The following is a 27,227-nucleotide window of genomic DNA, read 5'->3' as shown; positions in this document are numbered from 1 at the left end:
CAGAGAAACCCAGATCAGTACAGTCTGTTGTATAGGCCACTTTAAATTGAAAGTACTGCAGAAGGTTCTCCCCCTTCTGCCTATCCATCTCCGTGCCTCAGTGATGGCCTCTACTGTGTTTGGTCACTGGATCATTGCAATGCCCTCTACCTGGCCCAGCCTTCTTACTTGCTTCATCTTCTCCAGGTGCTTCAGAATTCGGGGGCCAGAGTGTGCTCTGGTTTATCCTACGATGACCATATTTCTCCGTTTCTACGTACTCTGCATTGGCTAGTCCTTATGCATCATGCATCATGCATCCGGCCTTCTATGCCAGAGGGGCGGAATTTCTCCAGGACAAATTTCGCCCTCATGTTGCTTCTAGGGTGCTTCGCTCTTCCAGCCCTCTGTCCATTCAAGTGCTGCGTTTTCATCTTTCTAGGACTGGCGGTTGCGCTTTTTCAGTGGCAGCTGCCTCGTTATGCAACAAGCTACCGCTTTCCATTCGTGCTATTGATAATCATCTCACATTTTGTCAGCAGGTCCGAACAATTTTGTTCCGAGCTGCCTTTCTCTCGGTTGCCCTTGTGATACTTTCTCTTCCAGCGTTATGATGCCCTCCGGCGACTGCTGCACTATATACATTTTTTACATAACATATATTGCGAGAAACAGCAGCATGAAAATGGTGTGGAAAATGCTCCTGTGTACAGTTGGTGACCTGGCATCTTCGAGACTATAACAAAAAATGTTTACGATACAGAGCCAATATTAAATTGCACAGTGTTTTACCCCATTTCTCACAAAAAAGGATATTGTAAAATAAATCATTGTAACCCATTATTTAAGATTCCTGGGGTGAGAACTCTTGTTTTGCTAGGCCTTACTCATTACAATCGGTTGCTCATATTTATTACTAGGATATATTGCTGCCCAGTTAGTGAAAATAAATCACCATGCGCAACTACTAGTGCTTAAGGATTTTGTCAGGCTGTGTAACCCACCAGCACTGGGTCGCCAACCTGGGCTATAGTCTCCTGGTTAATTCTGGGAGGTCTTCAAGTCTCTCTCGCAATCTGGTCCCAAATCTGAGTCTACGGCATTGCCCTCATCAAGCTATGAAATCCCTTATCCAAGTTGGTTTCTCGCAGTGTCTCATATATAGGCTAAGCAGGCTCATAGACTTCTTCCTGAAGCTGGTCTCACCCAGTGACTGAGATACAGCCCTTAGAAGGATCTTGGATCTCTCTGGCTCCTTCTCTGCACTCCATGTGGTTTGGTGAGTAGCCCAGTCATCGATCCTTATTGCTGAGCAATGACCTTTCATAGTGCTCTTTATTGCTATGATTGTTCAATACAATGTCGGATTGATTTTTCCCTAATTTCCTACCAATTCTCAGGCAGGTTATGCCCCTTTCCTAGATGCTGCATCGCAGATGTTTCACTTTTCTTATACAAGTTTCTCAGCTATATATGCTCATGCCCCCTTTTATGGCTGTTTTTAATTGACGCAGGCATGGCAGCAGCCAAGGGCTTAAGAAGCGCCTATGCCATTTTGAGGTCAGGTGTAACTAAGAAGTCTCCATTTGCAGGTGGGGAGGCATGTGCTCAGCCTGCTGGCTTTTGCCATGTGCTGTTAACTCGGTTATCTCCCCCCCCCGAGACTGCGACCATTGCTAACCTCGATGACGAATATACATCAACCACTCTTGAGATGTTTAGATGCTGCACGAGAAGTCCACTGCTCCATTCCACATGCATTGCATAGATGAAGTGGCGAAAATGCTGGTGTTACAATTACTGTTTTATGTACTATGAAATAAGCAGAAAACAAACCCCTTGAATCCAAACATGATGCCTGAACTGACAAGATCCACGCCCGAGGAAGCGCAGCCACACATTATAGGCAACAGCAGCCAAAACCTATGTATGCTACACTTGAAGTCAACCACGTGAAGCAAAACTCTTTACTACATGCGACTAAAAGGATTGGAGTGTCGCTTATTGATTATGTATGATATGATTTTCGCACCTAGAAACACTTGTGTACAGGTGTGTTATAAAAATGACACGCACAACAATTGACTTTCGCTGCCTACGTTTTACCTGATATGATTCAGATGAATGTAGACAAATGATTTCTCTCAAATGATTGCGTTTTTGTATAGTATGGTGATGGGTTCACACTGGTGTTGTGATTAAAAGTTATGTCATTTTATGTGGGGGGCGGAGGAGAATTTTTTATGAAAAGTTATTTTTACAGATTATCAATTTCTTAAATATTTGGAATAAATTAGACTGAATTCACTGATGGTGATGGTTCATATTTTCCGATACTGCTTTAAGGTGCATTGGCACCTGTCCTTAAATGTACCGGGTTCAAATATATGCGTATGCAATAGTTGCTGACTCAATCAACCCCGTTACAGCTTGAGCATTTGAGCTTATTTATTTTTTGAGCATTTCATAGGCGCCTATACAGCAGAATTGTGTTTCCAGCCCCCACACGACAAATGGGCAGGGAACAGTGGAGTAAATAACAATGGCAAAAGCAGTAAATATAGAATAGTGGTCCTACTAGGCCTTGTGACATTCGGGCGTGAAAGTTCAGTTAAGAGAAGTGCTGGAGTTAGGGAAGAGAAGGGGCGGGGGGAGTAAGGTATGCATAAGGTCAGTGGGAACCCGGGTGGCAAGTGCAAGGGGAGCCATTGAGGCGGCCCCTGGCTAAGTGCTAGGGCGGAGAAATTCCAGGCCGGATGCACAACCGCCAGACAGGGGCCCCTCAGGGGCAGTGCTGAGGCAGGGGGGTTCTGGTGTTGACTGGGTAGAGGGCCTGGAACCTGCGAGGTTCATGAAGGTCCAGGCCGCCAGTCTCAACGTTGCCCTCTATAGATGTTTCTGCAACTAAGGATTGAGTAAGGCATCCCTGCGGCACTGCTCTGATTCACCTTGCCAGTTAGTTACCTGGCCACAAGGATTTTTTTGCCAAGCTCTGGTCTATAATCATACATTGCTTTGTGTGCTGGGGTTAGATATTTCAACTTGACACTAGAAAAGAATGGGAGCCATTGTTTCTTGGGTAAAATGAGATTTATGTGCTGTCTCCTGGGTGTATTTGTAATAGTTCTTACAGTAGCATTAAGATTTGAAGATTGGTTACATATTGAGGTGCTCCAAGAAACAAGGAATTACAGTAGTCAACTCTTGAGCGTATAATTGCACGAGCAATTTGGCCTAATGATCTCGATACAGAACTGGTTTTACGTGTCGAAGGAGCGTAAAATGGCAGGCAATAATGCTAATAATTTGGTTTGTGTGTTTGGACATGGAGAAGGAAGAGTCCAGGATTACTCACAATGTTTTCAATTTGTAATGCAATCATCTAGCAAAGACCGAGATGCTGAAAGAGTTCCAATAATTTGGACGGGGTTAAGTCAGTTAATGAAGTATTTAATTTTTAAATTAAATTGAAGATAAAATAAATTCTGTCAAGAAAGTGGGAAGGCTGAGCTTGTAGTTCAAAAACTAGTTGAATGCCAGTTGCATAATTTTGAAATATTACACTTGCAAATAATAAATCATCTAGCAACTTGATGAACACATCACAGCGTTTGGGAGTAAAGCGCTATATAAACATAATAAATACAAATACAAAATTAAATGAGAAAGGAGAAAGACACTCCCTGAGGGACCGCAAACATCAACATTCTGTTCTTAGAGGTGAAAGACGGCAGGCAAACTAGGCTAATGCGGTCAACTAGGAAGGCTCTAATCGAACCCACAGTCCTATCAGTTAACTCTGCCACCACCCCCAATCTAGGAAAGAAGATAGAGTGGTTAGGCATATCGAACACTGCAGACAAATAAAGGCGCATGAGCATTCGGTCATGTCCTTTGTCCATAATCTGCAGCACACTGTCCTTAATGTCTAGTAGTGCAAGTTCTATGTTATGGTGCAGAGTATATTAAACGTTTCAAAATGTTCTTTCAACAGACTTGGAGCATTTAAAAAAAAAAAAGAAATGGAACATTGAATATGGGCTTGTAATTCGAACACTGAAAGGCATCTAAAGATTGTATAGGAAACAGAACATTACAATGTAAGGTTTCATTATTTAAGTTCTACTGGGGTTGGTCTAGAGATAGGGTACTGCCAGGAAGCTCTTGATATGGAGTACAGTGAGAGGGTCATGAGGCAAAGTGCCTCTATTCTGGCCTTGGCAAACACCTATTGACCCATCAAAAAAAGACTACGCTCACAAGGTGGAGACAGGCCCTTACTCCGACCTGGTCCTACAGATATCGGACAAGCGGCGATGCCACCTATTTAGTGTAATTGCTGATACTGACTGGCCAGCGGGTAATCCAAATGTCTGATTCTGATATTGACAGCTTTGCCATTTTACATAGTAAACTAACCCAATGTGCCCTCTTTGCATATAACAGGCATACCGATTTTATGGAAGTGAGAGGATTAGAATAAGCATTTATGAGTTTGGTTCTGCACCCAATTTTGAGAAACGCTACTTAACACATATTATGGTTATAGAAGGAAACGATGCAGATATGCTAATATATTATCTTCGGGCCACATTCTTCAGGTTCATCCACTCCTCTATCTCTATCTCTACCTCTACCTCTGGTGTTCCCCAGGGGTCTAACCTCTCTCCCTGGCTGTTCAACCAATACCTGGTACTTCTTGCCCACCACATTGCCGCTCTCTGCCCCACTTTCCAGTGCTTTGCGGAAGACAGCTCATTTTCAGGCTACCTTTAGACACCTCTTCTCCTTCACTCAACTCGGACTGTCTGTCTGCTACCCAGGAGTGGTGTGCCGCCAATGATCTCTGCCTTAATGCCAGTAAAATGGAGATTCTCCTCATCAGCACACCCGCTCCCTCCTTTCCTGCCACTCTCTGGCCGGCCTCTCTTGGCCCTCTTCCTGCTCCCACCTGCAAGGCTACAAATCTTGGGGTCATCTTCGATTCAACACTCTCCTTCTCTCCTCACATCTCTGACGTCTCTAAGTCACACGACCAGCTGCACCTCCTCAGAGGTATTCTTCCTTTCCTCTCCTTCCCCCAGAAGCTCACCGTCTCCAGAGCTCTGGTTCTCTCTAGGCTGGACTATTGCAAATCTGCCTGCTTAGACTCTCCGCCCCCTGCAACTCACCCAGAACAGGACTGCGTGACTTGTCCTTGGCCTCAAGCCCAGTGGTCGTATCTCTCCAGGACTGAAATCGATGCACTGGCTCCCAGTGGCTGCGAGGATTAAGTTCAAAATCCTCTGCATTGACCACAAGGCCTTCTGGGGCCTGGGGCCTCAATACCGTCAACTCTCTTTTCCTAAATATCTTCCTTCTCAAGCTCATCAGCTCCCAACTCCCTCAGGGTCAGTCGCTTCTCCAAGCAACGAGTTGGTGGTAGATCGCTCTCTTTGGCTGGGGCTTCCCTCCGGATCAGCCTCCCCGAAACTTGGAGAACCATCTCCGGTTCCGGAAGCACCTTAAAACCTTTCTCTTTGCTTCTGCTTTCTCTCCACCTCTCCCCTGCTGAATTCCTGGCTGAAACTGAAACTTACCTGGCCACCCTTCTGATCTCGAGCCCAGGCCCCGCCAGTTGCACACCTGCACTGCCTCCCTGGCAACCCCCTGCACCTGGTGACTGTTTTCCGGATCCCTATAGTCCCCCTACCAGCACTTATGTCTTCACTTACCTTGCACTTGCCACCAGCTGGACGTTTTTATTTAGCTTATTTATTCTATTATCCCATGTACTGTACTTTCCCCTCTCCCTTGCCCCCCGCACTTTTCCCTTTCCCCCTTTCCATGCACTTGAGCAATCTGAATGACACCTGGCCTAGTGAGATCGTTGTCTGTCTTCCCTCTGTACCTCCTCCCTAGCCTCGTCGCGCCTTGAAACACTTGTAAAAATGCCATATCATATATCACAAGCGGAAACAACCTGCACGCTCACAAGCGGTCCCAGTCAGTCACCCATTGACCAATAAGTAAATTAAATGTACAGTCCATGTCTTACTGATATAGATATTCCTATTTCTGCTTTCTGTGAGCTTGGAGGTCGCACCTTGGCATACGAGTCAAGAAACCTTTTTTTTTGCTCAGTGGAGAGCTATGTTTTGAGTGGCTTGTGAAGGGCATCATGAATTCCAATAGTCATGCAAGCACTTACGTGACTGCCCGCAGCTTGGCTTCTGCGGTCCTGTTGAAGAAGAGCAGGAGGGCCTCCTTCTCCTGAAGTTTCTGTGAACAGGAAAAAAAAAGGTACATGAGGGAATACACCAACATCCTATCTTGCAAAGATCATCTCTGTATGAGAACCAACACAACGGATGGTACAAATGCAGCAAACGGCACAGGTAAACAAACAATGCACCCAGGGCAAGATGCAGGCAAAGTGGAAACGGATGGAATTTGCAAGTAAGAATCTAAGAGGCGTGGTTTGTTTGCACTGCGACTATGTTTATTATCTATATCAATTTTTCTTAAAAGATGGTACCTTTTGTGGTGTTTTATGTCCACTATGAACTTTCTTGCTAGTTTTATTTGTCCAACAAGAATCTCTGTTACATGTCTCAGGCCAAAGTAGCTCTTGCTGGCCGATCTATATTCTTTTCGGTGGAGTGGGACATACATCAAGGGTGCTATCATATATGCCTTACATATAGATCCCTTTATTAGAGATCTTATTCTTTCAGTGAGCCTTCACCTTTTCTGGCTGAAAGGTGCTTGCCCAACTAAGGTTTCTTCTTATGTGGATGATCTGTTGATGGTGGTGGGTAATTCCATGCTCGCCTACAAGGAGATTGTTTCAAAGACAGAGACATTTGCCAGAATCTCAGTCTACAAGTTCTACAGAGAAAACACTCAGGTCAGGTCCTGTAACTCCACATATGAACCCCCTCTCCAAATACGTGTCAAGCAGCCATTTTCTTGGGGAATTGGATTCAAAAAGAAGATGACTGATTAACAGTTTTAATAAAATAATGAGCTCTAGCTGAAGGCTCCTGGGCCAGTTAAAAAGGCGTCCCGTCTACTTACTGGTAAGGAGCAACATTATTAAGACTATAATCCTCCAACATATTTCTGCATCATTCGAGCTTTTCCAACCAATTTGTCTTGCATCAGGATCGAAGATTAGAACTTCAACATCTCCAGCTTCATCCAAAATCAAAGTAACCCTAGGCGACTTAGGCAATTTCATACTAGGACTTGCTTGGCTCAATTCTCGAGGGCTTCAGCTGCAAGGTTTTAGGGTTATTGTTGGGTTGCCAATGTAAATCCAAATAAAGGGTTCTGGCAGGCAAAACCTCTTGTCTCATGTAAGGTGATTTAAGGTTGCTTTCATCCAATGAGTGGACAGCATTAGCACAAATGGAATGCTCTACGATCCTTCTAACTTCAAAGGGCATTCGATTTACAATGGTAGACAATCTAGGAAATAACTTAATTTGTTTTGAAACATTGTATATATCGGATACTATACAGTTCTTCAGAATAACGTTGCCATGCCGGTTGAAGTCTCGGAAAAGTGGGTGAGGAGGAGAGAAGAGCATGGTCTGGGCCATGTTTGTTTGTTTGTTTGTTTGTTTTATTTGTATTGCGCACCGGACCCGTAGGTAGCAGGGCGCATAGCATACGATAATTCACAGCTTAGTTACACATCAGGTTATTCAGTACAGTTTCAACACAGGTAAATCTGCTATGGAAAGCTACTCATCTACGGTCCATTACAGACCTTCATGATTTGCATAATCTGTCCAAGGGCACACCTTTTCAATATCTTCGTACGAGAATAAGCTTATTTAAAAATTCAATCGACATTATTCTCCACTCCGGGGATCTCGAGACTCCGATTATTCCAATAATTACAGGTATGGGGTATAGGTCAAAGTACTGTTCATCATGATTCCTCAAACACATCAATTGCCTACAGATATTGTTCATGAGATCTGGAGTCAGAGGTTTCCAGATAGCTGCCTAATATTTGAAATTAGCCTTTCCATTTATCAGGCCATGCGTCTCAGTTCTAGATTATTTCTATCATTATAAGGCAATTCATTTTGCATAATACCTCTGCTCTGAGTAACTCTTGGTACCCGACTCCTCTTTAGATTATCCAAAATGCAAACAAGATTTTTCCAATGTACTTCACACATGTGCTGCGATTGAATTCTCTCGGCAGTTTTTGGAGTTAGGTTACACAAAACCTATCTCTGATTATGCAGCAAGCAGTAGCTCAAACTTCTTTTGAAATTATTTTGCTGTGGTTCAGGGTGTGGCTAGATGGGTGTTATTTTTCTTTATAAAGGTATCGCACTTGCTAGACACATGATCTCTAGTGTGGTTCGAAGGACTACGGTCCTCCTCTTTATGGAACGTGGATCAGAGAATTGATGGAGGCACACATAAAGAGATGCATTTAATAGCTTTTGGTGCCTGTAGACAGATTAGGCAATGTGAAGTTTGCGTGAAGATTATTTAATGTTGCAGCCTGATATCAATGTCAATTTGGTAAGGACTAATTATTATTTATCGTTGTGGTTAGAATCTACACAATTAGTCTCGTTTATAGAAAAATGTAATATGTATTATATTTTTAAGCACTTTATAACATGTAGATTGCAATTGTCAACCATGTGCACAGTAAAACAAATTGATATTTTAAAAAAAACTTTATTGACAATTGTATCTCCACTGTTCGTGAAGAATATCCGAATGCTTAGTATCATATGAACCTATTTGCTTTGAAAGTTGATCAAGTTTCAGCTATTATAGCCCTGGTGCTTGTCAAAGGTTCCCATAATCCTTTGCCATCTCAGAACCAATATAAAACTGGGAATAAACTGTACTGTAACTGCCACCTCAAGATGGATGAGTTGCATGTGAATCTGGAGAATTGCTTATACTGCCTAGGTCTGAATGATTCTTTGAACAGAGAACCAAGCAGAAAAGTCCCAAAATAAGAGGGCCCTGAAAAACTATTAACCAGATTATGTTTTTTTAAATATATTTTTATTAACATTTTAACAAAATACAGCCCACTTTCAAATACACGATCCATCTAATAAATACAACCGAACCATACAAGGCAACAAAGAATGTCACCTTTCAGTCAAAATCATACTACAAGTTGATAGACCATAGATGAAGATCTATGTAATTAGTTAATTACACTTTCAAATAGATCATGTTACAAATGAAAAAGTGCACATCTGTCAGAAATTCTAATTCTAAGGCAGCATAAGACCAGAGGGGAAGTTAAATGACAACAAAAAATAGAGGAACATACAGGAGAAATGGTCAGAACCAGCGCTTGTTGATCTTGCTCTGGGAGCATTTTATTTTCAGCAGTAGTCCAGTGTTTTTTCACCAGGATTCAAAAGGAGGAAGGCAAGGTGTATCATAACGTAACAGGTGTATTTATAGAGTGCACATTCACCCCAACAAGGTTATCATAGCTCTGATAATAGATGTGTATTGATAAAGGGGTAGTTTGGTCAGAAATGTTATTGGCCCAATCGAACAGACATGTATTATAGAGTATACATCGATAGTTCTTAAAAAGAATTCCAATGCAATTTACCCAAGTTTTTCTCACTTTAACACGTGCGTAAATGATGGGTCGGGTACCGCCATCTTGTGATAATCTTATCAGTTGATCCATCTTGTTAAATTCAAGTATCCTCGCAGCACTAATTCGGATCACCCGCCCCTAACACTGACACCACTAGACGCTCACGATGAGCTCCACCTAATTTAATGAAGTTAGTGGGAGGCGTAGCCAAACTTATTGTGTCGTCACCAACGTCATAACGTTATCTAACCCAGAACCGGGAACATAAATACACACATCCACAACAGACACGAAACGATAAAAACCGTTTATTTTGAGGAAAACAGCAATAATCGGGAGCATAGCAAGTACTTTACATGCTGAAAAGAGGTCATTAAGTCCACAAAATTGTGGGAAACGTTTTCCAATAGAGGTTATAGCAAGCAAACATTGCATGGTTCTCATTTTTTGTTTAACTGTAAACAGTGATCTTATAATGCAGATTCCGTTCATAGATCAATTAATCCCAGTCATTGCATTCTTCACATTAAGTTATTATCTTCCATCAACGATTTCTGACTGATGCACATGGTGTTCCATTACGGAGAAGAAATGAGTGGTTTACATTTCAAATGCAACACTTTCACATCTGCAAGTTTTCAGAAGCTGCCATGTTGCTCCTTACTACTGCAACTGCAAAAGGACCAGATAATGGTTATCACAGATGCGTTGTTGATGATTATTGTCCAACTACGGTTAAAGAAGCCGTCGACCGGAAGACGGTACCCTTGGCAGGCGCACATCGGTATGATATAACTATGTAAAATTGAGAATGCAAAAATATATTTCAGTACCCAATTTATAATTGTATATACACAGCACATATTTATGTTAACTATCAATTTTATTTACAATTAACATGTACAATGTCTATTATTTGCATCAAATGGAACATTCATCTGTCACAACGTAAATCATGTAGCATACAGCACAATTGCCATCTTCACTTGCATAAATATTATTTACAACTTTGCTTACGTTGTTTCTTGTCTTTCCATTCTCCCTATATGACGGATGACCAACCGCTTTGAAAGACCGATCTCAGTAATAAAAACATAACATTCCTACGTAAGCTTTCAATATATTGAAACGTATCACTTCTTTGTGGATATTCGACACATTTTGTCCTTCAAATGTTTAGTGCGGTGGATTCAAGGACACAACAATGCAACCCTTCGTCCAGTGTTCACAGCGTGTCAGAGGGAGTTTCATTTTGGGAAAACATGGCACAAAATTGAACAATATTAATGGCAAGCTGTGCAGTGAAAAACAACCAAATATTTAAAGTATCCCACATACGAAAATATTTACTTCGGTTTGAACGGTATCAATGTGCCTGGGTCCCACAACATTTACACATTCTTTCAAAGATGAGCCTAGGCAAGGTGCAGACAGGCTTGAATTTCCCTATACTTCAATAGGGCAATGCTGTGGGGCAGTTTTTCGGCCAAAGTGGGCCACTTCTTTTCTGACATAAGCAGAATTCAAATACAAAAGCAGTGGGTTAATATATAGAGACAGCACAGACAGACCGGGAAGGGAGGGCGGGGGAGAGGCTATTTTGCACAAGGCTGGATGGACTGTTGCAGCCAGGGCAATGCATGCAATGAGCAACAATAAAAAGAAAAAAAAATGCTTACATCACTAAAACTCCAGCAAACCTCAAATTAGCGCAGTTTTGAAAGGCTTACTTGCTTCTGTGTAAATCTATTCTATTCCAGCAATCGTGTTGATTTCTGCATTCATGCATGCGCACCTGGATGTCCTCCACATGTGGGCCTATGCAGTAAGATGTAAATGTGCAAAGACACAGGCACACGTACATAGTGCACACTGGCAATACATTCCTTTGCTCGTTATTTCAATATTGGCTAACACTGTGGCACATATATCTTTCATCTATTGCTATCTGCAGTCACTTATCATGATTCCTACTTTCCAAAGTGGTTAGACTTTATTTAATTTATTTAATGGTTATTTGTAAAGTGCCTATACAAAAAATGGTGTTTCAAGGTGCCATGAGCCAAAAAAGTGGGTCTGGGGGCAGGGAAGAAGAACAATAACAGTCCTCTTAGGCCTTGTGTCATTCGAATCAAGCAAGAGCAGTAAAAAGGAGTGCGGGGTGTAGGGAGGGTGAATTGGAGAGGGGGGGAGGTGTAGGTCGGGGCAGAAAGGAAAATGCTAGGGTGGGAGGGAGGTGCAAGAGGGGGTAAACAAGTGTGGGGGAGAAGAAGAGGGCCAAAGGGGCTGGGCAAGTTCTAGGGTTAGGCCAGGTGGGCTAGTTCCAGGGGAAGCAGAGTGAGGACCACAGGGCGAGGACCGAGAGCGACCAGGCTCAGTGGGGATGCACACCCCTCCGGGCTCGTCAGGGGAAAGGGGCCCTGGAAGGGCAAGTGCAGGTTGGGGGGGAAGGAAGACAGGTTGTTGGGGTACACTGGGCATGGGGTGGCCTGGTGCACTGTGGAGCTCAGAAGGGAGTAGGCAGCCCGCTAATGCAACAGAGAGGGGCATTAGAAGGGGGTGTGGGGTGGGAGTTAAGAGAAAAGTTGGGTCTTGAAAATATTCCGGAATTTTAGGAGATCAGGCAGAAGCATTTGAGGGGCAGAGAGGCCATTACAGAGGGAAATAGATCTACCCGACACTCTGCTTGGAATAGCTTCTGACCTGCAGAGAATTGCAGCTAGATGACTGAAGGTCTCTAAAAGGGAGGTATTTAGGGAGAGTGTCAGATGTAGTGGGATCCCTAACCGCAGAAAGCCTTGTGGATGATGTAGAGGGTCTTGAACTTGATCCTCGCAGCCACTGGGGAGCCAGTGGAGATATTTTTGGGCTTGAGAGATGCAGTCCCTGGGATTGAGGCCAAGAATAAGTCTTGCAGCCGGTTTATAGTGAGTATTTTGAATGTCATTTTTTTCAAATGCCATTTTGTCGAAGCTTATACTGGAATGGTTGAAGGGAGGATTTAGACAGATTGAGGAAGAGGCTGTTGCAGTAGTCCAGCCTGGAGAGGATCAGAGCTCTGGAGACATTGAGTTTCTGAATGTTTGCTGCTTCAATTTCCTTCTTAGATTCTTCAACTATTGTGAGTTCATTACAAATAGGGCTCAAAATTAGGATTCGATAAACAGGAATAACAAGCAGTGGCTGGATATCCAGCAGTAACCGGTCACCAGGAACTGTGGAGAGCTGGCGATATCCGTTGTCGTTCCCACAGATGTTTTCTTGTTAACTCCCACAGTGTTTATAAAGGATTACAGAAGTGGGAGTGTATTTGAATGTCTGACGTGTTTGTTCAGATCCACCAGGCCTCTATGACAATGTTTGACCTCCTCAATCCCGCCAGCCCAATCCCCTTGCAAGCGCAAACCCACAGGTGCGAACTGTCATTAATAGCGGAGGGGGGTGGATGTGGATGAGGCGAGCGCAATAAGCCCGGAACACAGACATGTGTTGATTGCAGGGACGAGGTCTTCAAAGGGGAGTCTGGAGACACTGGGTCTGGGGTGGCCATGTGGACAAGGGTCCCCATGCGAAAGAACCCTTTGTGGTGTACATGGTATACAGTACCTTGAGCGTTCCCATCCCCCAGCTCCCTTGCGAGCATACACCCAGAAGTGCGAACAGCCATTGACAGCGGAGGGGGAATGGATGTGGATGAGGGGAGCGCGATAAGCCAGTAAACCTGTTAAAGCACACCAATCTTTTACGATACTTAGATGTTTAAACGTGTTACAAAACATTTCTAAAAACTGTTCAGATTAACTCATTTTAAATTTTTTTTATTTAGTTTGAGAAAGTGGATGGCAATGACACTAGAAATTATACTGCTGCGGTCGAGCTACTGTCTGTATAAATCCACGGTATTGTCCTTTGTCAATGGGGAATTCATCACGAATGACTCGAACCACACAAGCAGGTATTACTCATGGAATGCAAAATCCCAGTCTTCCATGAATGCAACATGTAAAGGCATGATTTGCTACAAGTCTGTACCACCTATGCAAGAGATACAGAATTAGTTTACGTGAATGAACCTAATAATTGTATTTTTTTTGTTTGCACTACCTTGTAAAATGTAAGGCATTGTTATGCTTTAAAAAGTACCTTTTTGTGCGAAGTACTGACTCTACTTGTGATTTCAAGAAGGGATCAATTAGAAATGTGAACGCACATTCCAGCAAAAACAGTTTGGGAGATACTTCCAAGTGAAATAAACCTAAGTGTTCAAACAATAAATCTAAAGATGAACACTTTCAGATTAGAATGAGTAATTTATTCAATTTACAAAAATAAATGTGTCCCTCCATCGAAGTTATATTGATGTAGGGGAACAACATATTATGTTAGCCGTCTTGGTCGTCAAAAACACAACATATATAGAGTGAACGATATAGAGTGAATTTATTGGATTACGAGGGCGAACTGTAGCTCGAAGTTCATGCATAAGAACCATAATCATTCGCAACACGGATCTTGTAAGGCAGGCAGCCCTGAAGTCATGCAGCTTGGTAACGCATAGCAGGGTTTGTGTCTTCTTTCGGCAATGTAGGCCAAGCAGCCAGAGTTTTCTCTTCAACAGCAGTTCTCCACCAGAGTAGGCATTAGCTCACAACGACGGCAGGTACACCAGGTGGAAACATGTTCCATGCAACTGGGTTCAGGCACCAGTGACTGATCCTCCTGACTTTCATCTGATTCCACATCGTCTCAAGTATTTTCCCTTTCAAGGATTTCCTCTTCTGAATAGTCGGGCTCGTACAGGTAGGGCTGAATTGTTGCCATAGGTCCTGAATAGTGAAGAGGCACAGAATCAACAGTGAGGTAAATAAAAACGTTTTTGTTTGTATGCAGTAAAGAAAAGAGGTTTCCCATTAACATTGAATGTTAAAGAAGGACAAGCGAAGAAACAGCTATGTTACAAAAACACATTGTGAAAACACAAGATTAATAGGCTCAAACTTTAAAAGTTTGCAAGGACACATGTTCAAATATGGTTTGGTAAAGACAGTTGTCCATAATATAAGAAATGAAAACTAACTACTGAGTTAATTCTTTGTAGGCAGTACAAATACCAGTTTTCAGTGCGTCGTACTTGGCAGATAGCAGAACAGAGCAGAAACAAGTCAGGGAAGCTTGAAATGAAATACACTGACATGAAGGAAAAAGAAACTCCAACGTTGAGCGATCAGAAAGGGTTTGTTTACACTTGGTCAAGGAACGGGTATCTTGGCATTTCCGTGGAGATACGTCAATATATTGCGCAGAGGACGTTGACATGAGACGGGCATTGGGGTTGCGAAATGGGGCATGAATGTCTAGTGATGTCAGTGTTAGGGGTGGGTGATCTGAATTGGTGCCACAAGGGTACTTGTACTTAGGGCGATGGATCAACGGATAAGATTAGCACAAGATGGCTGTACCCGACCTGTTGTTTTCGCATGTGTTAAAGTGAGAAAAACTCAGGTAAGTTGCAATGGAATTACTTTTAAGAACGATCGAGTTATGCTCTAACATACATGCCCGATCGATTGGGCCAATACAAATTCTGACCAAACTACCCCTTAAACCAACTAAATGGTCATTATATGTTTTTTTCTCCAATCCTAAAGCTTACCTTGTTTTGTAATTTGCTGCGTTAGTGCAGACATGGGCAAACTCCAATTAAGTGCTCAATCAATTTCTTTATGGAAAGAAAGACAAGCATTTTTATCATCTTTATAGAGTCAGTTGCATTGCGAAATGTGTGCCCTAAAATATCTGAGTATAGGTTTTTGTGGTGTATATATTATCTATAAAATACTATGCCTAAATTCAATGAATGTAGCCAACAATATGAGACCCAGTTCAATTTCTATGCGCTCCATAGGGTTACAGTTAGGAAGGCCTAAAATAGAGTGCCAATGTTCGCCTTCTGCCTTTTTCAGGAATAGCAAATTCAATCCCTGATAAGTTTCAAGGCCGTTTATCACTGACGGTGCAATGCTTTGATTGTTTTGATTGCAAAAGAGTGCTCCATAACAATCACAAGAGTGTTATGTGTAGTAGAACACCTTGGGCAAAAGCCAGTTTGACATGGTTGTAATCGTTTCTGCTGATGAGCCCTTTGAGTAATTTAGAAAATGCTTTTCTAGTTGAATCTAGCATTGCCAGAAGACTATAGTCATCAGGATCCAGCCGCCCACCCTTCTTAAACACAATTATGAGTAAGGATTCTCTCCATGAATCAGGTGTATAATTATAATAGTAACAGTTGCTGCTGTAACATATATTGTTACTATCCAGAGAATAGTCCTACATTTGTATAGCCTCAGATCCTAAGGGTTACTGCAAAAAAATGTCCAATATACATTAACCATCCTTCTTCTGTTATCAGATTAAGCTCCTGCTTAAATGTAAATGATTTGTTTATGCACTCTGACAATTTCGCCGGTTTCTTTTAGTCATGACTTATTAGAACATTTATCATCTGTTGCCAGCAATCAGTCCTAATAGATGTTTTATAGGATAGCAGCCACATTTGGTAAGAGGTTTTGACACTATGTTTAAGTTGTTTACCAATGGGGCAATTAAACATGGAATGCAATATTGTGTAATAGCTTATCTCTTGGTGCAAAATGCATTTGCGATATGCAATTGCTGCATCATATAGGATGTAGTTGCTTTTCCATCCTAATGCTTTTTTGTTTGTTTATTTTCATAGTTTGTTTGTTTATTTATTTGGTAATGCGCTCCAAGCCCGTGGGCATCTGGGCGCAGCAATACAAGAGGACTCGAAACTTAGTTACAATGCCTGACACAGGCTATTACAGAAAAACAGTGGTCGCTTACAATGGGTGATACAATACATATAGAATAACAAGGGTTAAGCGCATAAGAATAACATCTTAACAGGTTGTAACGTTTCCGCTAGGATGAGGATCGTTGCATGTCGTTGTTGTGCAGCCATTTGAGAGCGTAGGATCTGAATCTTGTGTAAGGTAAGGGGCGTCTAAGGTCGGATGGGAGTGTGTTCCATGATTGTGCAGCTCTAACTGGGAAGCTCACTCCGCCCGCTGTGGTAAGTTTGAATCTAGGGACTTCCAGTAGGAAGGTGTTGGCAGATCTCGTCTGTCGGTTAGAGGGTCTCCAATTGATTCTTTCCGCTAGGTAGGGGGGTGCTTGATTGTTGAGGCATTTAGAAGTGAGGGAAATAGTTTTAAGGAGGATTCTGTCCTTTATCTTTAGCCAGTGGGCTTCTGTCCGGTGTTTGGAGATATGCTCTCTGCGTGGGATGTTCAGAGCTGCTCTAAGAGCGTTATTTTGTAATCTCTGGAGTTTGTCAGTGACCGACTTATTTGCACCTGAGTATAAGGCGTTGCAATAGTTCAGTCTGGACATGACAAGGGCATTGGCCAAGGTGAGGCAGCTGGCACTGGACAGGAAGGGTCTGGCGGCACGGATGAGTTTACACGTGTAAGTGGTTGAGGAGGCGAGGGAGTTCACTTGCTTTTTGAGGGTAAGAGCTGAGTCGAGGTAAAAACCTAAAGTTTTGACCTCGCGCATAACCTTAATAGTATTGTTATCGATGTTAAATGAGGCATAGTCCGGGGTGAGTTTGGATAAGTTGTGGTCTGAACCGAGGAGCAGGATTTCAGTTTTATCGTCGTTCAGGCAGAGGCCATGAGTGGCCATCCATGCTTGAATGAGGATGTACATTTTATTCACCAGAGCCAAGTCCGCTTCATAGTTGCCCGAAAGGGGTATGAGGATCTGGGTGTCATCTGCGTAATTAGTGTAGGTGACGCCCAGTCTGTCCAACTTGTCGAAAAAATGGCTTGGTGAAGATGTTGTACATAGTGGGTGAGACACAGGAGCCCTGTGGGACTCCACATGTGATTTGGATGGGATCGGCACAAGTGGAAGAGGAGAACACTCTCATGGTCCGGTTGGCTAGAAAGGATTGGACCCATGCTATAGCATCTCTTGTGAAGTTGGCAGCCAGCTTGAGGTGGTTGCATAAGACTGCATGATCCACCAGATCAAAAGCTGCTGACAAGTCCAGTAAAAGTAGCAGCGCTGTTTTCCCATTATCCTTAAATTCCTCCATTTTAGTTTTAAGATCTATCAGGGCTGTTTCCATGCCATGGAGAGGGCGGAAGCCCGATTGGCGTGAGCCTAGTAGATGATTAGCTTCTAGGTATTCTTGAATTTGGAGATAGGCTACTCTGTCGATAATTTTTAGTAGGAAGGGTACCGTGGTGGCATGGCATAATTCTATACCTCCAACTTCAATTGGTTATAAATGTGGGATTATCCTCTGCAGCCGGAACAAAGTTAAAGCTTCTGTCAATATTTACGTTGACCTTCTCTGCATTGCTTTTGCTCTTTATTACTGTATTTCCCTTAGGATGCATCTGTGCATATATTTGAATCTGAGATTTGTTCATGTTCATCCTAACACTAGCATTATCGCTCAAAGACTTATATGAATCTTTCTCATCTTCAAAACGAAAGCAGCATCAGCTACAGAAATTTAATTTATTATACTTGTTTTCAGGCCAGATTTCCAAGTCTGAAGAATAATATTACTGCCAAGAGATTGGTTTAAGCATATTCGAATCATGTACATACTTTAATTCTACCCATCTAGATCTGCAAGTGTTACCAAAAAGGTTTATTTTTCCATGCTCCCGACAGCAAAGCAATATAGGAGAAAAAGGAGGTTCATCTCCTTTTAAAAAATTCTACAATTTGCATTCAAATCCCCCAACAATTGTTAAAGACCTTTCCTTCACAATAAATATCCTTGCCAATAATTCATAAATAGTACTAATATTGGTTGATAGTCCTACAGATAAGGGGTCGATCGGTCACTTTCAGTCCCTAAAAATCGGCAAATACATCCAAAAAGTACACATAGGGAGTAGAAATTCACCGACCAAAAAATAGGAAACAGGCACGTAGAACCTTGTGCCCCTGCTCTCACCCACATAGCTCAATTGATACGTATGGACAAGTAGTGCACGTTGTACCACAGGAAGAAACTACTATTATTACTGCCTGGTTAGAAGAAGTAAACATGAATCTTTTAAAATGTATAAATCATTAGATGCAAAGAAATAATTGCAAAAACATTTCCTCTTTCCAGATAAAAACCATATTTTTCCTTCCTTATAAAATACTTCACTGGGAATTGGACTTACATTTTTACTCGCTATAAAATCATTTTACTCCCAACTTTAAAAAATAGGGAGTAAAATACTTACACTTCTAAATCTCATCAGGAGCGCTGTTAGCATTGAACCCCATGGGGGGATCATAATAGAAAAGTCTTGTTTAATAGCGATGTCTGCTGCATGTATATACAGAATCATTAGCAAGCAAGATTTCCTTCATCTCAAATTGGTTTTTCTGCCCCAATAATTAAAACTAGGTAACTGGAGGGACAGCTCAAGGAGATGTGGGAGGATTTAATAGCTAATAATACTGGAAACGAAATGGGGGGGCGTCCTACCACATGAAACACTAAAATTGGCATGTGATTTCAATGCAGAATTGCATCTACTAACCCTGGCTAAATAAATAAGCTAAAGTGACACCTTTAAGGGCTTGATTGTTCACCTTCTTTGTATAAGAGTTAGTTCAATAATACAGCTCTCGTCATACTAAGCATGCTAAATAGTTAAGCCTTTACAGAAATGTATATGTAAAGTGACCAAAAATTATGTCGTAGGACGCTCCCCATTTCTTTTCCAATAATTAAAACGCCAGAGGGTCTACCTTTTTCTCCTTTCCTCGCAGGTCAAAAAAGCATTTAGTAGCCGTCAAAAATAAAATTAGTAAATAGACGTATGCACAGATAACATTGTATCCTGCTTCCCTTTGCGTATAATGCGAGTGCCTACGAGTATTCCAGGTAATTAGGCTGATTAAAGGAGGTTTAACATTAGGAGAATGGTTTCTTTCCTGCAAGAAGAGCAGATGGGAGCAATGCCCATTGGGTACTATCTTCTTTGATATTATTAATGTCTGAGGCTTTTCACTGGGTACTGTAATGGAGGCATGGTATCACAAGTATGACACTGACACAGGAGTTACAAGTTTCTAAACCTTTATTCAATTCTCAGGGTTTGGAAAAACTCCTACTTTGTCCTATAGCTATGATGGGAGTAGTATCTGCCATCATATAATAAAGAAAACACAGTCCTAGTCAGTCTATGTCAAATCAAAATTGCCTATGCTAACAAACCCTAATTAATGCCTGTCCTACCTCTCATACAAAACGTGTGTAAAGGGGAGTATGTATGCAAAGGAAGGTCAGAGTTATACTACAAAGGATCATGGTGGCTGAGTCAGCTCTCCTCCCCACGTTGGACAGCACGGAGTAAGGTGGCCCCTTAGACAGGATGACACACACTGGCTCAGGTTATCAAAAAAAGGCAGTTCAAAAACGAGGTTCGAGGCCCGCTTGGACTTCCACGTTAAAGTCACTTATTCCCGTTTTCCAAATGTTCTTTCACAATTCAACAAAAGTTCACATAGTTCTCCCTCGGTCGGCTCTGACCTCGCAATCACAGCACTTGCAGGGGGCTCCCTTCCCCAAGTTTTATTCACATTCGATAGGGGTTCCATTCCCCTAACTTATTTCATATTCCAAGTTACCCTCGGTCGGGCTTGGACATTTCACTGATCTCGAAGAACTACAAGTGTGTGAGGCTTTTTCCATAGATATCGGCAGGACCACTTCGACTTTCACTTTCTCTCTCCCTTATGGTAGTTGCCCCAGTGTTTCCTGGTCTTGGTAGTTCCATAACACCATCAGAAAAGTTATAAGAAATCTTTCTCTCAAAAGCATTCACCTTTTAACTTCCCCTCTCAATGGGGTTAATCTTGACCATTGCGCATTTCAGAGTTTGTTCACTTTGTCGCTTTTTAACATGACATCCCGTTTTCCAAATGTTCTTTCACAATTCAACAAAAGTTCACATAGTTCTCCCTCGGTCGGCTCTGACCTCGCAATCACAGCACTTGCAGGGGGTTCCCTTCCCCAAGTTTTATTCACATTCGATAGGGGTTCCATTCCCCTAACTTATTTCATATTCCAAGTTACCCTCGGTCGGGCTTGGACATTTCACTGATCTCGAAGAACTACAAGTGTGTGAGGCTTTTTCCATAGATATCGGCAGGACCACTTCGACTTTCACTTTCTCTCTCCCTTATGGTAGTTGCCCCAGTGTTTCCTGGTCTTGGTAGTTCCATAACACCATCAGAAAAGTTAAAAGAAATCTTTCTCTCAAAAGCATTCACCTTTTAACTTCCCCTCTCAATGGGGTTAATCTTGACCATTGCGCATTTCAGAGTTTGTTCACTTTGTCGCTTTTTAACATGACATCAAAACATTTCGATGAGAGGGGCTACTTCCTTTCGCCGGACCTTTTGCTATTCTGTATCACTGGCTTCGCAGTTATCGGAATCTTTAAAGCAATTACTGATTTGCTTCTTTCGCGTCTCATCAGCACACGCGCAATCTTCAATTGTAAAATACACTGTTGAAGCTTCAATCTTTCCTTGACACACACCAGCCTTTCATGCCATTCGCTAACTCATCGGCTGTGTGCGCTCCTTTCTTGTATTTGTGGCTTTTATTCACGGGTCAAGGTTGATACCACAGGTTTGGCCTCGCCTCCCCAACTCTTGTCGTTCACCCGGGAGGGTTGCTGGCGTCCGTCAAACACAATGCAGGTTTCTTCTTGTCTGGGATTTGTCTTTCTTAGCGTATCCTTCATGATTTCCCGCAGGCAACAACCTCCTGCAGGAATCTTCAGGGTTTCCCTAACCTTTGCTCTAGTCCCTCGGTCGTCCTGCTCCAGTGGGTTAACCTTTGCCCCGGAAGATCTGCTCTTTTTCGTGTTCCATCTTGCTCAGAGTGTGTCTCTATGTTCCACCTTTTATCTGTGTCGGGGGAGCTAATAGGTATCAGATGTATGTGATTAAGGTAACATGCCTAACTTTGCCTGACCTGATTAACGGGACATGTCCAATGAGATAGGTAAGGGCTAGCATCTTTATTCTTAGTCGTCCTCTTCCTCTGCCCAGTGTTTGTGTAGAAAGGGGGGGGGGGTGTGTGTTGAGGAGCTGGAACGTTGGAGAATCCTATATAATAGGTTGGGGTATGGGTATGGGAAAGGGGGGGAATACCGCATCTCACAATTGGTTGGCCTCACCCCCACTCCCCGAAGATCCGTTACCCAGGTGATCCTCCTGCACTGGTCCACTCACAGGGTCTGGATCCAAAGGCGATGACTGTCACCTGAACAGAGATGCCCAGGGATTAGCAAATGAGACAACCTTTGGTTTCTCACAGTACATAAATCGGTCTACCAAGTTTACTGCACATAATCTTGAGATTCTTCTGCAATATTGTCCTGTTTTAATTGCCCATTAGTTTCGTTGTCATGTTACCATGCAAGTAATAGTCCAGTCTCAGGACAAATTATGCATGAATTAATACAAGTTGGGGTATGTATGTTGAATAACAATGGACACAGGTAAGGTGTCCGGAAATGGCATTTTTAAACTCATTCAAATCAATATCCTCAGACGTACTAACTCTCAATGTCGCACAACTACCAATGTAGGCTATGTGACTGAAACAGAGAAACACGAGTTAACCTCACCTTACATTGCCCAGGAGTGGAAGACCTGCGGTCTGAATGGTTTGCGAAACACTTCAGCTAATTTGCAACGCTATCTCCAGATGATTGGTGGGGGAGGTTAAAGTCAAGTTCTCACATCTCCTTGAGTTTGGCCATGTGAGCCTTCTTGAAAGAAGTTTTTGAATTGATGCCAGACAATTAATAACACCTAGCATGATTTAGGATATGTGACAGAGCTAGGACAATCCTTGGTGCTATGAATGTATTTTTATACTGGATGTTTTAAGTTGTTAGTTTTAGTACATCATTTTCCTCTTGAGTTGTTTGGATTTGTTATGGAGATTCGTTGTAAAGGGATAGGGAAAAGTGTTGTGTACTTCATTATATTCTCTGCTTCTTGCTTTTCCCTTCGTCAGGTACTCGTTATGTTTTTTAACGTTTTTTATTTTTAAGCTGTAAGGTTTCTTTTTTAAACCAAAGCTAATAAAAAATAAAAAATAAAGTAATAAAAATAGAATTGTTCATCTTTTCAGCAGGGGACTTTCCGTTATATCGAAAAGCTCCTGTATGTAAAAAAAAAAAAAAAGAAGTGATAGTATAATTTATCCAAAGCCACTTGCTAATTATGCAGCTCCTTTCCTGTCCAACTTCTATCTATATTTGAGTAATCGTTTCCTTGCATCTTCTGTTCAATTCCTATTGAGCTAGCAGCTGACATATCAGGAAAGTGTGTTTTTTCAGCCATGCCACCGTAGGTAATCTCCATTGGTGGACTAGCTGCTAGAGGTATAAAGTCTGCAGGTTTAAGCAATTTCTCCAGGTTCTTGGACTGCTTGGTCAGACGCCCTCCTGAGACCATAAGGCAATAAGTCATAGGCCCAATTAGCAGTTTCAATTAGTGTGCAGTCTTTTGACTCTGAAGAAAGCAAGCACTTCAGCTTCTTGCTCTTTTTAAGGATGTTTTCTTCTAGTGGGCCAGGAATTAGGTCAATTACATCATAGTTCATTATTGATCATTTGTATTACATCCATTTTTTTTCTTTGATTGGTTGGATTCAGGTGATTTTGCAGGTTTTAAACGCAAGATTGGTGTGTTCAACATTTAAACCTTGATGTTGTTCAATCTGACCAAGATAAGCAAACTGTTTGTCCAAATCTGATTGACGAGAAATAATGAGTGTTGCTGAGCGCAATATTGAATGAATCATTTAGCTGCGAAATCTGATGAGATGAAATGGGAGTATCGGTAGAATCAAAGCCTTTGTCAAGTATAGGAGCAATACTTAAATTATCACTCAAGTTTATTGCAATTGGTTATTTATAACACGTTTAATACCCATAGGTTTATAAGCGCGAACCTGTGCTGCTCTGCGTTGTCTTGCTTCCAAAGCGAGCGCGTTGCCACTGAGCGATCCTCCTGAGACTAAGTGTCATGGCTACCTGCCCCTACAAGACCATCTGTTAATTAAATACAGTCTGCTGTCCTAGGGTCATGCTGAAAACTGTGGCAGAGACCAAGTAATGCATGATCATTTGTAGAGCTAGACATTAAAACAGCGTGCATGGATCTATCTGCATTATTGGATTTGCTATGTTCAAGGAGTACTGCTGGTGCGAAATATGAGGTGATCTTTACTTGTTCAGCAGAAGTTGTGATAATCGATGGATCTACTTTAGGGGGCAGTATCTTAGAAGGAACGCACTTCATTAGTGTCAATCTGTCTTGGTGTAATTTCTCAGTTCTTTGACATGCTTCTTAGATTGTACGCCATGTATGTGATAGCACCTGTAATCCATAGTATTAACTATATGAACTAGATCGCCAAAGTGATATTTGCACTGCACTGGGCAGCACAGCAAGTAGAAGGTTGCAGTATGCCCTCACAATTGTGGCACGGGCAAGGCGTGGCACTGAAGCTAAAGTAGGTAACCCGGTGAATAATGTGTGGGGGAACAAACAATGAATCTATAGATAGCAACCAATGTGTGAATTGCTGCCTACTGCTCTTACACACTTGTTTCCGGACTTCGCACGCATGTTATTCACAGCGCTGAAGCTTTAGTAGAGATCCAGTTGCAGGAGGCATGGTGAACAAGCAATGAATCTGTAGACTGCTCACACAATGGATCTCTCGCTGCTGCCTGCACTTACGTTGTCGCACACTTCCTCCAATTGGATTCTGCCTTGTAGATACCACCTCCTAAAAAGTCCAGTTATCAAAAATCCTAATCTCAAATCCCTGCCCTCTATACTACTCAACATCCTTTATTGCTTTATTGTTCCATTGCTGCTCCCAACAGATACAAGTCTCTTGCTCATTTGCTTTGCTCTCACCCTACTACCACTATCGCTGTTACTCACCCCTTGCCCCCCTGCTGACCTATCTCAATGCTTCTCCTCAATGTACACTCTCATCCCAAACACTCCCATGAACTCTTGTTAATTTCTTCCCACTCCCCTGATTTCTCACAAGCCTTGGATTTGAGACTTCTCTGGCCCTGTCATTGCAGCTGCCATCCTGCCAGACTATAAGCTTCTCCATCTTCACCGCCACCTCTCTTGAACGGAGGTTGTACCCATCGATTCTCAATCATCTCGTCATCACAACTACACATTTCCCTTCTTTACGTCTGCCGAAATTCTTGCAGCTAAACTTCCCATCTCGCCACCTCTTTCTATCACCGTCAAACTAATCTATCATCTTCGGAGTTCTAACCCCTTGTGTGCAGATTCTCTGATGGGAGCTTTCTCCTGCCTCACCAGGTGGACTCCCATCTGCCGGTATTGTGTGACCTCAATAATTGCTTTTAATGTCCCAGCATTTCTAGTGGCTATCCTCTTAACTTCAATCTTGCTTAATTTGTCAATGGTCCCCTCAAGTAACAGGGCACATTATATGTCTTTTTTATTTCCCACCCTTAATCTTGCAGTATTCTCCCCTCCCTCTTACCGGATCAGAACATTTAGCCATCCCTTTTTCTATCACGCTCCCCACTCCCTGTCCTTCCGTACCAAATGTTCCTGCAGACCTAGGATGAAACATGGGAGGTCTGATATAGAATCCTCCCCTCATCCAGCCTCCGGTGACACTTTCTCTGAACTCTTTGCCTTTAATTTCTGGCTTTTATTTTCTCACAAGTCTCCTCCAATCGTCTTCCTGGACCTATCCATCTCCCCATGCCAATGGTTTACTCCTCAACACACAACTCAAGGAGGCTACTAAGGCTGCAGAACGGTGTCGGAATTATGAATACTCCGTCATCAATAAAAAATCTCTTCCGTTAACAAGTTAAATTCTACAAATACTCTATGCTAGACGCTCCTTCCACTCCCACATGGAACATGCCCCTAAGCCCCAGAAGGACCTTTTCTCAAGTAAGTCCCAACTCTCTCACCGTGCTGTTGCTAATTCTATATTTGCTCCCACCCCCGAGCTCTGCAATCAACTCTCTGCCTTTTTTTTTGCTTCCACGTTTAATACTATGGGGGCCATTATAGCTTTGCCGGTAATTGCAGCAGGATACTGGCAAAGCTACCCATCGTTTCCGCCACCTGATATCATGGTAAAAGGGCAGTAAATCCCTGTTCCTTGGAGTCCAATAGGACTCCATGGAGGGGATTGGAGGAATTACCGGTGCCAGTGATTCCTGCATTTCTTTGCTGGTGGGGGCCTGACTTGCCTCCAGCTCTTGGCTGGATGTAAATCAGTAACCCCCCACTGGCAAACTTCTGTTTCCCCAGCACTTTATTAGCATTTCTACTGCACCTGGAAAACTGTAATGACCCCCTGTTAGGGAGAATTCTCTGTTTAGGCTGAATTTCCCTACCTAGTGAGTCCCCCAGCAGCTTTGCTGGATTTCTGGGGTTTATTTTTTCTCCTGCCAAGAGTGAGACTCTTTTAACCCTCACTCTTGGACATGTTGAACTGTGTGATCTTGGACAAACCTTGTGTTGAATGGGCTATGGGGTCTTTTACTCCATAGGGCCTCATGTATTTTTGCGATGTGGGTTACACAGCACCCTCTGTGCAGTAACCCAGGGGTGTCCTAGGGACTCCCCAACATAGACTCCATACCCTGGGACTGACTACTGTCTCCCAGGGCATGTAAAGTCACAAAAGGCTTTATTAGTCTTGAATCCTGAACAGAACCAGTACAAACCATCATATTGTGGACGTACTGGCTGGGGCAATTCGATTGCCCCAGGGTCTGTTAGTCAAGGGGGCACGTCTCCGTCCCCCCTGATCGAGTTTTGGCTGGTGGCAGTGGAAACTACTTTTTATATTCGACCGCGAATATTTCCCTATGGGATTTCCCATTGTTTTAGGCTAACACATTTAATTATTTATTTACGGTAGCCTTAAACATACCGCCGGTTTATATATTTATTATTATAACTCCGGTCGGGTTATTTTGCCAAAACTTGATCCTAAAATGGCGTTGGTGTTCACCTCTGTAATTCTGACCCAAAGTGGAGCCCTTTGTTCCACTTTTGGCGGGCTTCTCCACAGAAGCCCTCCAAAGTGGTGCCACTCTGTCTGGGGTACTTAGGAAGGGTGGAGGGGAATTTAGGCACCCTGGACTGAGTTACCTTGGTAACTCAAGTCGCACTCCATCCTGATTGGCCCAAGTGGTGAGCCGCCCGGCTCACCACTTAGCATGTTTGAGTGACAGCTAGGCTGGGTGAATGGGGGTTTGCTGCATAAAAGCAGGGCTTTGGGGACTGGAACTTCAGAAGTCGCCACAGGACCAAGAATCCGACGAGGGAAGAGCTGAGCCGACCTGCTTCGACGACACCAACCGGTGGAGCCCTGCTGAACCGTCTCACCACTTTTCCCAACGACCGAGGAGAACTCTTAACGGAGTGGCTCCTTCCCTTGACTGGTGGGGACAACCAGTTTTCGCCTTCTTTCCGCTTCTTCGGAGTATCTCGTGGCCGCCTTGCCTGTGCCAAGCACCCCGGCAATCGGAATACCACA

At 42.8% G+C, this 27,227-nt stretch overlaps 1 protein-coding gene across 1 annotated transcript in view; it reads right to left on the bottom strand.

Moving 5' to 3' along the window:
• SMARCAL1 (SNF2 related chromatin remodeling annealing helicase 1) overlaps positions 1-27,227 on the bottom strand; it is a 979,995-nt gene that overhangs the window by 176,846 nt on the left and 775,922 nt on the right. Inside the window, exon 12 of the mRNA XM_069616809.1 lies at positions 6,170-6,240. Coding sequence (XP_069472910.1) covers positions 6,170-6,240 — 71 coding nt within the window. The remainder of the gene's footprint in view (positions 1-6,169; positions 6,241-27,227) is intronic.

Source organism: Ambystoma mexicanum, chromosome 9 (assembly GCF_040938575.1).
Source record: "Ambystoma mexicanum isolate Mex_15411 chromosome 9, UKY_AmexF1_1, whole genome shotgun sequence".
NCBI lineage: Eukaryota > Metazoa > Chordata > Amphibia > Caudata > Ambystomatidae > Ambystoma > Ambystoma mexicanum.
This window is presented reverse-complemented; position numbering and strand designations above follow the sequence as displayed.